At 40.7% G+C, this 17,903-nt stretch overlaps 1 protein-coding gene across 1 annotated transcript in view; it reads left to right on the top strand.

The window, feature by feature from the left end:
• Positions 1–17,903, top strand: part of SLC38A12 (solute carrier family 38 member 12) — a 598,547-nt gene that overhangs the window by 28,030 nt on the left and 552,614 nt on the right. Inside the window, exon 2 of the mRNA XM_078654475.1 lies at positions 3,563–3,665. Coding sequence (XP_078510601.1) covers positions 3,609–3,665 — 57 coding nt within the window. The 5' untranslated portion in view covers positions 3,563–3,608. The remainder of the gene's footprint in view (positions 1–3,562; positions 3,666–17,903) is intronic.

Raw genomic sequence — 17,903 nt, forward strand, 5'->3', positions numbered from 1 at the left:
CAAGTGGGTCCATGTCAAACAACACCATTAACCAGTTCAGTTTTTTTGTAAGCAGCACTTCAAATACTGGGCTTCAGATGTCCATACTTTTGAGGGCTTTAGTAAAATTTCAGTTTCTAGAATACAAGATGATGTAAACTGAAAAGGCAGGACGCTTTCAAACAGTTGCACGTTATGAACAACTTGGCAGCAATGATAAAGATGTGAATGTTGTTTTTGTTTTCATAGCTTTTAAGGAAAGAAAAACTTTTGCTTTTCCTAATCAGCCACGTTTGTATCTTTCCCTCCCCAGTTAATTCAGTAAGCAAAACTAGTCTAGGTTATCATCAGGTGACTGTATTTCCTATTCACACTTACAATATGAGTAGACTGCAAAGACAACTCTCTCTTACTTAATCACTACCCACAGTTCAGTGTTCTGTTTGTGCCCTGAGGCCCATACGGAGAGCAAGGCAGATGATGTTTCCGTACCTAGGCCCTCAGCTGTTAATACTTGATCTGCTTATGCTAGCTGTGAAGAGAACTGCTCGAATGCAGAGCTGTCATATATGTAGAAGATAATTAGCTGAAACACACAATTGACTGCAGAGTGCAGGTCGCAGATTTTCCACAAAACCAGAAGAATTGGCAAACCAATAGGTGGCTTTAATGCCCCAAGACATGTAATGATAAGCTTACATGCACTGCACGCAAACAAAGCTGTTTAAAACAAGCCCTATTGGCTTTGCCGCTGCTGCAACGTATTGCATTAGAATGTGTATAAGAGATAAATAATTGAATGTGATAAACCATGTGATTGTTGTATACTTTTAAGAGGTAAAATAGTCCTGAAGCATTCAAATGGAGCTAAATCCCACTACAGGTGTATTTTAAAGAATTGGTAATAAGTGTTGCTGACCTAAAACAAAAATGTGAAGAAGGGCTTAAACCATAATTGACTCCTTGGTGATGTAGTGGTTTTGGCCCAAAAGTTATACTGTAACACCCAAAGTCTTATATATGAAAGGCTTGCAAGAAGACGTATTGGGCTATTGGCCATCAATGAAGATAAAGTGGTGATGATAACATATTTTGATGTAATCATTCGAAAACTGTTTTGTTGGTGAGTAAGGTTGCCAGGATCTTAGCTTTGAGTTATGTTACTGGAGGTGGTTAAGATTACTGTAGTCCTATCAGCGAATTAGGTTAAGAAACATATTTAGCACTTATTGTGTCCAAAAAGAACATGTTACTATCCTACTCTTTCATTACCCAAATAAAAAATCTACGACCTATGGGTCACACTCAAATAAAATATGATATTTTAATTTTTGAAATTGTTGATGCTACTGCGGACAGGGGTGTGGAATTTAATAAAATATCTACTTGTCCATGGGCAGGTTGCTTCATAAATCTACTTGTCCTGAAACAAAATCCACTAGTGCCATGTAGTGCAGCGACAAACTATGGCAGCATTCTCTTTATATAAGAGCTCTGATATAGCCTCTCTTTTTATGCCAGGGCTCATTCCATAGTAGTGTTTGAATGCTTGCAATCCTCTTATGTTACCATATTTCTGCAGATCTACATACTGGGGCTGAAGGTAGTGGTAGGCAATAGTTCCAGGGTTAGAATGTCCCTTTTGAGTCTGTGGAAACCTACTAACTTGCAAGTTTTAAGGGTTTTCAACAACTCTTCTCTAATCTTTTCCCATACTAAGAAATGTTAGAAATTTACTCATGACAATGGCAGACGTAAACCTTCTTCCAGAGTTGGGAAAAAAGTGGCTGGAGGGAAAGTGAACTTGCAAACACTCATATTTTCGCATGAGCAAATCTACACATGCATATTTGCTCATGCTAAAATGCAGTTCACAAATATTTTGTAGGAGTACTATTTATTGTCCTACTTCTGTAAATTCTTGGGAATTCACGAAAGCCATATAGCTGCACTTAATGAACAGACATACACCATGGGTGCACTTTTGAGACTTTCTTTAATAATTTGGCCCCTAATTTGGTCTGGTGTTGACTGTGAACTTTTGTGTTTTATTAAAATTCTCTCGATCTCTCTCTCTCTCTCTTGATCTCTCTCTCTCTCTTTTGACAGCATTCTGGTCTTTTACAAGGAGCATATCTGCACACAAAGTAGTTTTGTTCAGTGCCAGTAACTACTGTGACAGTGTGTGCTTTTTAAAACCAAAAAATAACGTTTGAGTTTGCCAATGTTTTGTTATGATGGTTAGGGACCCGCAGCTCCCACACCAATAAGGTTTTACAAAAACCATGCCAAAACAAGTCACACATTGACAAAACTAAAAAGCTGACCACCAATTTCAGACCTACTGGCTTTGCCAGTGCTTGTTTATTTTTGTTTCCAAGGGGTTTAGTGTGCCTCAAACCTCTGTTTATTTTTGTTTACCATAATCCTATTGAAACTGGTTACACTGATTTTCCATTATGAATATGTTTGGGCAATACGAGCATGCATCAACATGTTACTAAATGATGCTGCAAAGAAATGGTACCTGAAATTTTACAGTAGTTCAGCAAAAAAATGTTTTTCCTGCTTTCCTTTTTTTTAATGAACATTTTATTTTGATAGCAAAGAATCATCAATCTTGTTTTCAAGCTTCTGCAAATATTTGCATCAAATCAGAGAGCATTCTGGGAGCATTATACATAGCCTCATATTGCTAAACTTTGAAAATGTGTGTACACATTTTTATACTGAAACCACTGTCATTAGTGCAGTCGGAGCTAACAAGATTTAGTTAGAGCGCTCGCCCTAATAATAAAGGCTTTCAATTAATAAACCATGAATACAAGTTTGAACAGCATTAACATATGGGCAAAAATATTATCTTAATTGCTGACCGTGCCCTTCCCTGATCCATAATGTTGTACTACAAAGTGGCAGCCAAAGGGTTTGTGCTGTAGAGGGTTGGGCCTACTTGTCCCAAGGACAAAATATACATGAAAACTTGTTGCTCTTGACCCCAAACAATATGTCCTGGGCATCGGGCTATAGGAATTCCACTTACATGTGCGGAGAAGGAGCAAAGAGGACTGGTTTTACTGTGTGCCTAAGCGTTTGCTTGTAACATTTAAATGACTGTGCAGATCCTTTTTGCACTGCATTACAGCATTGCAGCATAATTTGCCACGGCAGTGGAGCTTAGGCAGATTTTGCCTATTAAAAAAATGTCTTTGCAGTTACCATTTAAAGCAGATTTTGATATCTTAGAAAAGTTATAGTCATAAACCAATTGATCATTGTGTATAAATGTAATTTGCATTCTGAAGTGTGACTGCTTTAGCAATCCGATGCTAAAACAGCCTACATTTAGCTTTAAATAGCAGATGAAAAGATACTTTTGCTGCACAGTATATATGCATATGTTCATGAGGGTACATTTTGCACATCATTGTTATGCAGTGCAAAAAGTAGTCGCAAATACAGTTTGCATGTTTTGTGCAAGCGTTTGTGCCCAGGATATGATCAGGTCCCTGATGCTTAATCATATTATTCCCCATAGTGCTTTTATCAGTCACTTAAAATCTTTCTTTTATTCCAATGGTAGGTGTGGAGGTCAGAGGTTCAGGCCTTCTCTGTTCTTCATCCTCTGGATGCCAGCAAACATGGCAGGTGACATCACAGAGACGGGTGAACTTTACTCACCATATGTAAGTAGTAGCTTCTAAAACCATGTTTCTTTTTTCCTAAATTATGTATTACTATTTAAAAAAATGTAATTCTTCATATTAACAAATTTAACTTTGGTGCAAATTACATATCTTAATGAGTGTTGGTATCTGGGTAGTGTCAATCTTGCCATAAGGCAACAAATCACTTCAGGGCCTATGGTAAATACACTGTCAGCTATGATTGCAGGAGTAGCTGGGCCTTGAAAGCAGAAGAGGACTGCTAGTACATTGTGATATAGGTTTCTTTAAAGAGTTGTATCGTCTGCTCATTCCTAAATTAGAGCAGGATTTGCATGGTTCGGATGGAGACAGTGATGTCGTTCTAGAGATACTGGGTGGCTAGATTGCACTTCTTTGTTCCAAGACAGATTGTGTCCTTGCTGCTGCCCTACAGAAAGGTTACATTTAATGTGTGCATAATGCTGCCTGTATGTTGCCAAATGTGGTTGTAGACATGATGTAGAAAACGTTGCCCAAAATTAACATATTAATAGCCAAAAATTATGTTGGCAATATCTGCGTCCAAACGCATCTAGATTCCGGCCCTCTACAAATCTTGCCACTAAGACCTGACATGTGTCTCCCCCTTTCAATCTGATAACTATACTCTGGAAAACCCCTACCTCGTTCACAAGCCCTCATAGTCTTGCAAAGGTCTTGCTCATCCATATCTCTTGTTAACATTATTACTCATGATGAAACAATTTTGGTTTTTCACAGCCTGCTGGGCAGAAAATCTGGATTTTCTTAAGGACACAGAGGCTAATATTATGCAAATCTCCTTTATTATCACTGCTCAGTAGCAACAATGGAAGAACATGGAACTTCAATCAACATTCTAAATAACTATAAAGTCCCTTGGAGACCATCCATCATCCTTCTTGTTGGACTGCGAAGAAAGATCCTCGTGAAGAAGACAGGCATGAGAAAAAACTGAAGAGAAACTTCCACAATGTACTCCGGAAGAGAAACACAATTGTATTCTGAAAGAAAAGAATAATATGTCGTAAAATCAATAATTATAAAGGGAGGGCAAAGAGGAGGGATAATATTAGCCTCTGTGTCCTTAATAAAATCCAGATTTTCTGCCCAGCAGGCTGTGAAAATCTAAATTTTATGGCACGACACGGAGGCCATATTATGCAAGTTTAAAGTGCATTAAGAACATTATCAATCACATTAGGGATTGGTCTGAAGTAACAAGATTATTACTCGTGGTGAAACAATCAGGGGTCACATTAATATAATTTTGAAGGAAAGGTTTAAGGAAATTATCACTTGAGTATCCTAAAACTACACATTTTATGAATGAAAAGAGAAAGGCTGTACATTTGGAATAGTTTTTCAGATATGTGATTGCAGATGTTTGCACATTTCTTAGAGTGGTAGCATCAAGTTGTGCATCATTTTCTTCATGCGTAACACAGGGATAGTGCCAGAGGTGTCCCAAAAGACTCGAGAAAGCTTGAAAATTCAAGGAGGCCTTCTGGTCGATACAGAAAACATTTTCCACACCAATTGGATTTCTACATTTATCATCTACACCTACAGAATAATCTGTCCAGCAACAAAAATCCTTTTCACGATAAATAGTACAACTACAGCCTCAAACGAGTTAAACATGCATAACTGTATTTCCTGAACCTGCAACTATGTCAGGATGAATTTCATCCAAGACACATCACAGCCCCTCTGTCAGTCGCTCGCACAAACTAAAGAACACTGAGCTCCTAATAATAAAGTATTCTCCATACTACCTAATAAAGGCACAGCCGGCTCAAACTACCTTCTTGGCAGACTCTGACAATGCATGCACTTCACACCTTTTTTTGTCATCCATATAACCGACCTGGCCCTTCAAAAGAACTGGTACATTGTCAGCCAAGGTCTCACTCTTGCCAGTTCCTTCATTGATCATTAGCTCCCTCAGATAACTATAGGTCCCTTCTGGTCTTTTATACATAATCAACTGCAGAAAAGTGTGCCTTATCGAAACATGGCCTGGAGTCCTTTTAGTTTTTGATGATCCTTTACTCCAGGAGTTCAAAATCTACAGTAAAAAAATTTGGGGGCAAAGCTAACTTGCACAGAATTTCTACTCCTCGTATACAGATTGCTCAATGCCTAGTTGCCTTCTGTACAGTCAATCTGAATAGCCCATTTTTCATTGTTGATTGATCACTCCCTTATATGCCTTCCACATATAACCCCATATTTCTGGAGAAACTCATTGAGCTGGTCGTCCACTTGTAGGTTAAAGCCATGAAAGTTCTGGATAGCAATGATTTAACCGGTTTGTCAAGATGCTTGACTCCAAGTCTTTGCCAGATTTCTTAGAAAACAAGAAGGCACTGTACTTTGAACAGTCAGTAAGTGACCCAACTTTCAAAGCTGTCTATTCGCTCTAAATAGTAACTGCTAACGTGATGGTGTAACAACAGACATTTGCTTATTTGATTTCACCTCTGAAATCTTCTGCATCACTTTTACCACCCTGCTCCACAATCTACTTCTACAGCCCATTCCATCCAGAGTATTCAACACATACCAACTGAATACCACTTTACTGGAAAAGCCTCTGTGATGACATATGTAGGTCTATGTAAAGCGTGCCTTGCTCCTCACTGAGAAAACATAGCTAAGCTTCAAGTGAATAATAAAAAAATTATACAGAAAATCAAAAATGATACAGCAGGGAGCTGCTAAACTGAAACAAATCACCTGAACCACGGAATACTTGATGGTCAAGTTGTAGATAACAAATAATGTTCCACTAGACACAAGAGGGGGCAATCACAAAATCTCTAGGAGAACTAAAAAGGCCTGCTTGGCCCACCACATGTGAGCCCACTAGCCATCAAGAAGACTCTTGATAGCTCTCTGAAATGTTAAAATGTATTGAAGCACTTTACCTTCTCTGGGGCTCATTATTCTGATGTAGTTGACATGCTGTTCGAGCGTATATATGGAAGGAATAATATAGTGTGAATAAAGTTGAGTGTCGTGGGAACTCCATTGTAATATAACATATTCTGAGTCCTGTGCATGAATAATGAGTAAAACTGTAAGGAAACAGGCTTTTTGCAGGCTTAACCTCACTTTTTGCCCACATTTGGACTACTAGCTACTGGTTTGTTGGCATTGAAATGTCCTAAGCCCTGCTAAACAGGTCTCCATGCATAGCCGCAGAGCCTTAAAATAGTTCATGCTTCATTGGCTTGTCCCTAATTGTCATGGCCTAACTAGCGTGTAAGTCGCTGGTATATTGTACCAGGTGTACCCAGGGCCTGTAAGGAGGACAAAATTATGTCACATGTTGACTAAATTTTGCAGTAAAAAAAGGCTCCAGCGTTATGCAGTACATTTTCTAATACTTTATATTTCTGAAATTTTTACACATACTAACAGTCTTTGCAAATATTTTGCCTCATTAGTACCAGTGTAATATGCAAATGCAGCAGTGAGAAAGGTGACCAGTCAACCTTTGCACAGGGCCCTCCAACTCACAGCAGCACAAGGCAATTTATTTTGTAACTTTTGATCTGTTTTAGCGGCAAACTGTTTTTTATTTAAAATTGTCTGATTATGCATCAGATGATTTAGTAGGTGGCAAATATGACAGATCCAGAATTATGTGGAAAACATTTGTAAACTAGGATATGTTGCCATTCATGTTTGAACTCCTGTTGTGGAGAAGTGCTGATGACAGAAACTGCATGGCTCGGAGCCAAATGGCTTGTGATTCCACTTTTAAGCTTATTTGGGACATTCTGTGATTGGAAACATATCCCACTTTGTGAATTTATTTTAATTTCAATAACTCATATTAAACCTTAAATAAATGTGTATCCATTGGTTGAATTAAATAACGTAATAAGCTGTAACTGGTCAGTGACATACCAAACAAATACTACAAATTGGGATGTTTTGCTCTTTCTGGCTACACCTGACTCTGCCCACTGACCCAATCCTCAAGTTATTCCTGCCCTTCCGATTCTCCCCCCACAGATCCCCTACATTATGCCCCCACTTGAACCACTGGTTCCGGCTGATTTGCTTAGGTTAGAAGGAACATCTGCCGCTATAAGTCAGTTGTGTTTGGGCTGGGGAATTCGTGACAGGCCTCAGTAGCAAATCTGAAGTGAAAAATGCCACACTACCTTGTCCTTTGTTGATGTTTGCATGTTTTTTGAAATGCATCTTTTTTGTGAAATGGCTTTGGTAACATTCCACTTAACTACACAACTGTTTTTAGTTCGTTTAATAAAACATACTTCCGTATTTAATTTCGTTTTATAAGTATTACTACGGTATTTTATTTAGTTTCTTAACAAAAAAAGTGCTCCAAAAAGTGGAGCATGCCAATCTATTGAGGAACAGCTGGAGGCCGTTTCTTTTGATAAGATACATTGAAGTGCAGAGTAGCATTTATTTCCCAATAGCCCACAATATATCCAAGTAAAAAGCAATGTGTTTCTTGTATATTTTTTGTGCTACATGCAGGTTCCTTTTTAGGTGGAGCCAAGAGGCAGCGTGCATTCGCAATATGCAAAAAGCAATATGTTAAAACACAATGCACACAGGTGCTGGGTATATGAAATGTAGGTTTCCTTGAGCACTGCATAACCACTTGGGTGCAGCCCAAATGCAAAGTATTGTAAATTATGCTCAAGCAACCACAACCTCTGGCCTTGAGCCTTACCTGGGATGGATTTTATCCCCTACTTATTGTTACTGGCTTACCCTTCTTGGACTACGCACTTTTCACTTTAAATTTGTCTCTCCCACCACTGGCGCGTGGCCTCAAGACCTGCCCTCCTGCAGGTGCGACAATAGCGCAACTTAAAGTATCAGCCACTTGTACCAGGAGCCAAGACTTTGTTTCTTGGCACCCGTTTTCTGGAAGGCCAATGTGAGGCAAAACTAGGAAGACCTACTGTTTATGCAGGCAGTACTCAATTTTTATAAAATCAGCATTTCACATTAAGGAGGGGTTCTGAACGTTAAAAGATTTTGTATGAATCGGTTGCCGACAATGCTTTTTAATCTCATAAAAAGTTATGAATTGTCCTGAATATCCATGAATTTATCTGGCTCAGTGATGTTTTTATTTACCTTATTTTTATAAATATGTGATCCTTTTTTCGTGTGTGCTTTTATGTCTTCTGGCCGAATAATTTTTATCTTGCCTTGAGAGGTAGGTTATTAAAAACTACACAAGGAAAATACAGTACTTTGCTACCGCCAAACTTTGTGTACATTGCTCTTAGCTCCATCTCAATATCTCAGCCTTCTAAAGTTGATATATTGAAAAGACCACGCATTTTATTAAAACATTATGTTCTGTGTATCGTTTTAATCCACACTGCCAAGATCTTCAATTGTATGGTACCCCAAACGCTCTATTTTCGACTTGGGCACATCTGTCCGCTCGGGTAACATAGCATAAAAATGTTGCCAAAGCCAATAGCTCTGGCGAAACACTTATAAGGTCCCAAAGCCAAGAAATATTAGCTATGCCATTGCTTATTAAGATATGTAAGTCACCCCAGAGGTAGGCCTCATGAGCCCTAAGGCTGGGTGCTATATGTTAAACAGAAAGACATGTACTTTTACATGTCCCGAAAGTAAAAAACAAAACATGTTTTTTACTGTGGAAAGTCTAGTAGCTCTGTTGACCAGTACAGAGTTACAGGCTGACTCCTGAGCCCTATTAACTTCTGAATGGGTCTACTAAAGTTGGTACTGTAAGGTATCAAAATCAGTGCATTAAATCAAATGTAATGGTTGAATCAAATGTAATGTCACTGGTGGGCAAATTGCAACTTAAGTTGCCAGTTTAGTTGCCACAGGTTTCCAGTGTCAGTTTACTGTTGTACTCGAGGTCTGTCCTGCAGACAGCTTTCTGCCCACATAGGGAGATGTGCTAATGATTCCCAGGATCGATAACCATAAAGGCCTGCCAATGGAGGAGGTGTTACCTTCCCCAGGCAGGAAGCCACACTGGTGTTAGCCCAAAAGATGAGCTTCAAAGTCGAGGCAGCCTTTGAAGGGCAAATGGGGAACACTTGGGAGAGCGGCTGCACTATTGTTAAGGTTGACAGGCTGACACTAGGTACAGGGAAGGGGATGGCAGTTGTAAAATTGATTTTCCAGGGGTGTGTAGTCCCCTTGAGATACCGCCATAGTTATTTAGAACACACAGCAAGGCCATGCCATTCACAAGCATGGCCACATCGTGGCCGGCTGACAGTTCGAATCGAGCCCTTGTTTGCTGTCATCATAATGGGTCCATATCAACCAGAGTGACTTTACCCCCATTTGACTGCCATCTAACACAAACGAGACAGCCAGATCCTGCCTATCAGTTCTTTTGCTTTACTCTGTCCCCTGGTGACCATGTGATATCGCATCATCCCCTTATGGCAGCGTCCACCTAGCTGTGTCATCAGCATTGCATGCCACACACAGCGTTGATACACATACCTTTGGACTATTGCCAACATTCGTGCTACTTTCTGCATTGTTAAACCAGCGAACTGGTCCTGTTTTTTTTATCCAAAGTCGTCCCTTCAAAAGCATTGGGTCCTTTAATCAGCCTTAGTCTTCCTGGAAAGGTAGTTTCCATACTGTTTCGGATATTGGTGTGACGGCTTCCTGATATGGCACTATTGCTGAAACGTGAGTAGTCAATATATCTTCAAGCCTTACACAATATGATTGATGTTCGTGTTTAAATACGGAATGAGTAATGATGGCTTCTTGTCTTTAGCTGCATATAACTAAAATCATTGTGAATTGGAGATAGTCATTTTAGTGAGCATACAACAGAAAAGACATTACCATGTGCTGTTTTGCTGTATTAAATTATTGTTAAGAACAGTTTTTTAAACCGCTGTTTAACAAACCTTTCACCACTTTTCTACTTTAGTGCTTTTTTCTAATATTGTAAAAAAATAAAAAATCATGTTATTTTGTGTTTTATTGTTCATTTTTGATTAGTAGGTATTGTTGTATGTTCGCTTGATATCTACATGCCTGCAGACTCATATGAAAAATATCTTGCTCAAGTATGTTTCTAAATTGATAGTCCCCTTGAGAGGCACACCTCTGGGTTGGGCTAGGGAGCTTTGGATGCCAATAGAGGGTTCTGTCATATTGGGAGTGGGCAGAAAGGAGCATCTTGACATAGCCAGATGCATCACTTCCCAATAAAGGGTCTTCAGGGAGAGAGAGACTGGTAGCCCGTTGGCTTCTACCCGGAGTGCATTTTCTGTACATAAATTGGGCACCCCTGGCATCTAGAATGCAGTTCTCAACAGGACCGGGAGAAGGACCGAAGAAGGACTGCCCTGCTGCACCATGGAACTGGCAAAGAGAGGCTGCACCGGCATGGACTGCAGCTGGTGAACCTGGTGGCTAGTAAACAAGAGGCGCTGTGTCCTGCTTTGGGAACGGCCACCTGCAGAGCCCAGCCTAAGCCTAGAGACTCCAAGGTTCAGTGAACTGGCCTCCAGTTCACAGCACAGGGACACAAAAGCTGAGAAGCCTGCTGGGCCAAGTTAACCCACTGCCAACCGCAACCATGCAGGACCAAGACCTGTTGCACAAAGCTGAGCCCAAGAGTGTCGGAGTGCAGCTGGTACCCCCCAGTGGATGAGGTATTGAACCAGGAAGGATTGACCTGTGATGCAATACTGGATGTTCGATAGTCCAGTGGCGTCTGACCTTCTGCCAGCACCAAAAGGACTTCAAGGGATGTCGACCCAATGATCAGGACCACCTCACCCCTTTTGTGGATTGAGAAGTATTTGAAGCAAGACCCCTGTCGACCACATCGCATCCACAGCATCCTTTGAGCATCTTCAGCATCGTTCATCCCTTACATCAGTAGCACTTCCATAGGTAAGCCTTGCAAAGGATAAAAGTGCCCGGAACTGACTGAAGACTGCTTCATATGCTGAGGCAACTGTTTCTGAGGACCTGATGATCGCCCTGATTGGGTCCTCACTGGAGTTGGTTTTGTGAAGTAAATGTAAGTGACCGCATTACACTGTGCCTGAATCTTTAGTGAAAACGTTTGTGTCAAGTGTGTTGAATTTGCCAGTGCTTGTTCGTGGTTAAGTGAAAATATTCTATTTATTACACCTTTTAAATTCTATATCTATGGAACCCTACAGTCGTGTTTAGAAATATATTATATTTTATAAATTGGTTTTGGATTTCTTTTGTGTCTTGTCGGTTTCTTCTTCAATTTGGTTTGGTGCTATTTAGATGCTTTGCACTTGTTCCCTTACGTACGCCTTATTGATCGGAGCCACAGCTACCCAGGGTTGACCTGAAGATTTACCCAACTAAATCTAAGGGTCCTGAAGGGGTTGGTAAGTGTATTACACAATAAGTTCGCTCAACGACACCATATAATACACCCTATTTCCTTCAGCAATACCAAGAGATTTTCCTCAGATTAGTTTACAAAATTCACTTGACTATAATATGTGTACATATCGGTCAACAGTACAGGATATGTGTGAGATTTTTAATTCGTTTCAGGTCCACTATTATACCAGTCTAGGACTCCCAAAAAAGCATTAGCTAATTTCCACATAGTGAACAGCCTGCTTCTAACTTTAATCACTTCTTGCTTTAGCATGGATCCATACATTTTAGAATTGATCTCCGCACTAGCAGTAATTTTGAAGTTATTTTTAGTAGATTATAGTTAGGCCTTTAGCAACTACAAATGGCTCATTTGCCTCTGTGTGCAAATACTTGGTTTAGCCTAGAGTCTTTTATGACCAATCGCAGCTAGCATTTGGGTTTGACTCCCATTTATAATCCAGTGGAATTTTTGTCCTCTCCTTCACCCTATCAAAAGACAGCAACCTTCAGTAGTTAATTTCAAAATATCCATTCTATGACTATCAGTAAAAAAACCTCTGTTGGAGATATGGCCAAACCTATGCTATTGTGTGTGGAGTCGATATACTTGTGTTAGCCCGTGTGTCTTGAGTTTCACTGTTGTGATCCTTTGTGATAATTTCTGAAGCATAAATCATTATCTGAACATTGTTTCACCTAAATATTTGTAACCCTGTCTGAAGCGCTACTCGCACCACTTTAACAACTGTTATCCCAAAGTCAAACAAGCACTGGCAAAGGCAATCGGTCTGGCATTGGCTGACTGCTTTTGGCATTGTCAATGTTTGTTTTGTCATGGTTTTTATAAAACATTTTGGCCCTTGCCAATATTAATAAAATCAGAACCCTCACCCCCCTCCAAACAAATGCTTACAAATGTTTTCATCTTCAAAAGCGCACACAGCCGTAGTAGTCCATAACCCTGAAGAGAATTACTTTGTCTGATAATGTGCTCCTTGTGAAAGGAAAAAAATGCAATCACTCACTGTGAGGTTAGTGAATGGCTGAAGTGTTTTGATCTATTGTCCAGTGCTATAGTATGTATGAGCTTTAGTGGGGAGAAGAAAAATGCAAATGACATAATAACAGAGCAGTCGATGAAGAAGGTAGACTGAAAGCCTTTACAAGTAAGCATTGGCACAAAAAATATATATATCAAAAGGTCTTGGCTGACGGCAGACCTAAAAAGAGTACAGCTGCTATTCCTGCTGTCTAGCAAAGCAGAGTAATGGACAGTTCTGTTTTGGCAAACCCTAGGCAGAGGACTGCTTGATACTGGGTCAAATGTCCTTTTCCTCTGCCCACTCCAATTCCATGGGTAACCCTTTCACTGAGAACATTTTCCTCGTTTGTTAAAAGTATAGGCAATAACACTCCCTTTCAAAACCTTCGAATGATCCCTGTTTGAGATTAAAATGGAAATGCCATTTGTACCCAGTTTGCATGGTTATTGAAAAGTTCCAAATTCCCAGTTTGTGGCGTAGGAGTGAATTTCACAGTCCTAATCTGCTTCCCTTTGGTTTTAGATTCAATTATATTCGTTTTCAAGATCTGATGTAAACAATAATCAGTTGAGCCTGTTTACAACAATGTGCTCCCAGAGGCCATGCCCTAGGCCTCATGGTTCTTTATAGAAATGGGCTTGTTCGGTAGAGCAAAAGGCAAAGGGTGTGCTAAGTATTTCTACTGTTCAGACAATTGTATATTGAACTCTTCCTCTCCTAGCACTTTCATCATGGGCTGTGTGGTGCACCCTTCCTAACATGAGTGAATCTCATGCCCAACCATTCAGTTCAATCTAGTCTTCCTCTCCCAAGACTTCTGTTCTCATCTATGATTTCACATACAGTTGATCTGCTTCAATAACCCTTTGACATTGGTCGGAAACCTCACACACAAGCTGCTCACTCTTGAAGTCGAGCCTGCCGCAAATTGTGTTTTTTTCAGGCGCCCTAATAATCATATTGTGACCAGATTATGCTGCTACCCCTCATAGAACTGCACCTTTTAATGCCCATCCAATCCATTTTGGATTGTGTCTTTAGCTCTACAATTTGAATATATGACCGATTGCTTCTTGAAGTAAACCGGGTCCTAATTTATTGTATTTAGTTCATCATCAGCTAGAGACCCATTGAGGGTATTAGTGAACCCTGTTTGCCCTCAGTCTAACATGCATTCACAAGCCACCCTAAATTTTCTTTTTTTTATTTATGAAAAGCTCTTTATTTGCGTTAAAATGTACAAGTTACAACTACAGAGCACAGTCATAATACCAGTACAGTAGAAAGGGAAGAACAACAATTGGTGGCCTTCCCCCATCCCCACAGTAACCGTGTAGGTTGTCCTACTCGTTCAAGCTGTAGTTCCCAACCCTAAATTTTCTTTCAAACCTTTGATTATTTTCAGGTGTTCTCAGTCTCTAACTAACCAGTTTGATACTGTGATCTTATCAAGAGCCACACCAGTGTATATGGTTGGAATATCGCTGGCATTGTTGCTGTTTTTATATTTGGTGGATGTTTCCAAACATTATCTTTGGAGGCTGACCTTATTTTTTCTACTCTCTCTAGCAAATACTGGAGGTTACAGATGCAATCTGGTTCTGTATGTCCTTTATCTTTAAGGGACCAACAGTTTTATGCTTCTTTTGTCGGCAAAACTGCCTTCTACAGATCACCCGCCTTCAAATGGTCGTCTCCATGTTCTTAATTTGTTTTTTTTTATTACTTCAGAATAATATTGTATTTCCAAATTGCATGAATGTGATATACCTGCTTACCAGCTAATTTATTTTTAGCTTTTTCAGCTGTAATGTAAGAAGGGAGAGAGTGGCCTTGAGAATGATAACACTAATACCAACTCTTCTCGTGGTGCTTTTATTTTTTAGGTTGTATGAATGTTAAATGTCGATGTATAGTTTTTCTCGCAGGGGTTTCTGTGTACATACATTTGCTGTTATTGCTAACCACATCGCTGCGGCGGCTATTCCGCCGCAGCGCTAAGAGGGCGGGGTGCTGCGCGGCGGGCCCATGCTGGTGACGGAACCGCTCCGTCACCAGCCGCGGTTGAGCTGTGCTCATGACGGAGCGGTTCCGTCATGGCCCCGCCCGCTGAATAGAACGCGCCGCGCAGGCGCGTCGGGCGGGCCATGACTGAACCGCTCCGTCATCAGCACAGCGCCACCGTGGCTGATGACGGAGCGGTTCCGTCATCAGCACGGAACCGGCTAATATTCCTGGTACTCTTTGTTTGACTGATGATGGGCACACCACAAAATGTCCCAATATGCCACTTTAGCTGCCTAGTCTAATGCATTAAAGAATTATTGGGTAGAGAATCAAGTGACAATGTGAATCTGAATAATCCAGGTCCATCCAACTTTCAAGGAGCTAGGGCTCCTTTGGCCTTCTCATCACCTTTTTTATCCATTCCCTCTTCCAGCTTCACTTTCTATGTCAAGCTATTTTCTCAACAGTTTTTACTTTACACTGCTTTCCTCACACATTGCCCTGACCGGTTGCTAATGATCTTCAAACTTCGGCCAAACGATGTCTGCTTTTTGCTTATTTCCATGTGGTATGAAATAAAAATTCATAAAATGTGTCTTGCCATCTGCAGTAGATACTATTGAGTTATGGTTTGAAGCGTGTTCTAAATGAGGCATTGGCTTGAAATCCATTCTGGGATTTTTCGGCGCATCCATCCGTCAAACAATTGTCCAATCTGCGGTGCAGTCCCGACTAGACTACTGCAATGGGCTCTTTCTCAGCGTGAACAAGGCTGTAACCAAAAGACTCCAATGAGCACAGAACGCGGCTGCACATACTTTTTGCCCTACCGAAGCACTTCCAAGCCTCCAATCTTCTTCGCCGTCTCCACTGGCTGCCAATAGAACAGAGAGTTCACTTTAAGACTCTCTGTACTACGCACAAGATCTTGCATGGCCAAGGCCCCCAAATTCTGCAAGGGCTGTGCTCACCATATGTACCGACTCGAGCCCTGCGCTCCACTGATCTGCATCTAGCCTGTACCCCCAAGTGCGCAGGCTAAGATCAGGGGGGTGCTCTTTCATGGCCATGGCACGGCACCCGCCCTATGGAACTCAGCCCTTTTTGCTGCTCGGGCACACAAGATCACTGGGCATTTATGGAAACTGATTAAAACCTGGCTCTTTTCTAACCTCTAGTTAAATCCTTCACTGCAGCCACTTGTCTGTCTCAGTGCAGGGACGCCTGTTGCTGGGGCTGCCATACGCTTTATAAGTATGCATAACATAACATAACATTTGTCTTGTAAAAAGGACGTCTGTTACAATTTTGGATTTGATCATTTTTTTATTTTTTTTGCCATGTGCTCTATTTTGCTCAATTTCTGCTTTCCTGTTGGAAAGTAATCGCTTGAAACAGCAGCAACATCATTTTAAATTAGTATTTTCCTTTTGTGAATAAGTCTGAGCAGTGCTGCTTAACTTCACCCATGCTTTCTGCAATGCACAGCACCATGTGCATGTAAATGGAGCCATCCTCTTTACACACTGGGTGCTTTTTGCACAGTTGTCTCTGTGTTGCGTTCACTTCCACCACAATTCTTTTGATGGTAGCTCGGAACTGATCAATTCTCATGTATGCATGATACAAATCCTAATCAATTCCAGGCCATCTCTACACCTACCACTGTTGACAGTACTCTAGCACCATACCTATGAGTGTGCTTTCACCCCTATCCTGCAGCTTACCTGCTGTATAAAATATTAGCCAGGGTGCAACATCCTGCCAAACAAATCAATTTCAAGTAGGTGTATCATAACCCGGTCCTCTTTGGTAGGGTGGGATGACTAACCTCTGCCTATGTCTGACTGAGGTAGCAGGATGAATGAGACACAACTATCTTAAGCTGGATGGCGAGAAGAGTGGGATGCTAGTGGTTGGCAATCAACCACAGCTCTTGGGACCCTCACAGGTGGTCTACTGAACTTGGCCCTGTGCTTACAACATGTAAGGTGATTAAAAACTTGGGCGTCTGGTTAGATGTGAAGCTCTCTATAAACTTTCAATTAAAAAAGAATCCTGCTTTTCGTGGTTCAAGTGCCTTACGAAGATCCTCTGGCTTCTTCCTTTAGAAGCTCAAAAAATCATTGCCCAAGTTGTAATTGTTTCCAGAATGGACTATAGCGATGTGTTATATTTAGGTGCCACAAAAAATCCCTGATAAGACCTCAGATAGTACAAAAAAGCAGCAGCCCATTTGTTCTGACATGTTCCTAGGCATTTCTCAGTTGGCTCTTACCTCCGCTCTCTCCACTGGTTGCCTGTTGAGAAGCACTTTGTTTTATGTGTAAGGCCTTGTATGGAAAGGGCCTGCCTATCTTAGAGCAGAAATCCACTTTTCTTCCCCCTAACGCAATCTCCCCTCTGGGATTTCGTTTTTGTCCATAAACTTACCATGCAGGGTGGCAGATCTTTTTCGGTTCATGATCTCTCCCTATGGATCTCCCTCCCGTTGGAAACGCGAACATGTACCTCTCATCTTGAGTTTTGGAGACGGCTGAAGACTTGGCTTTTAATGGCTCTTGTTGTTCCTGCATTTTCTACAGCACTCGGAAACACTATTTGGGTACAAATGCTCTTTATAAATGCATTGATTGATTTATCATTTACTGCCTCCTTGGATACATTTAATGTGTGCTCTTCTCACTGAATGCTATGGAATTGACTGAACTGTTTTTTCCGTTTGTTTGATACAGTTCTGATAATTTGCATTTGCTGTAAACACAAGTAATCTTTTTTTGTTTTT

The sequence above is a fragment of the Lissotriton helveticus genome, chromosome 7 (genome assembly GCF_964261635.1).
Source record: "Lissotriton helveticus chromosome 7, aLisHel1.1, whole genome shotgun sequence".
NCBI classification, from domain to species: Eukaryota; Metazoa; Chordata; class Amphibia; order Caudata; family Salamandridae; genus Lissotriton; species Lissotriton helveticus.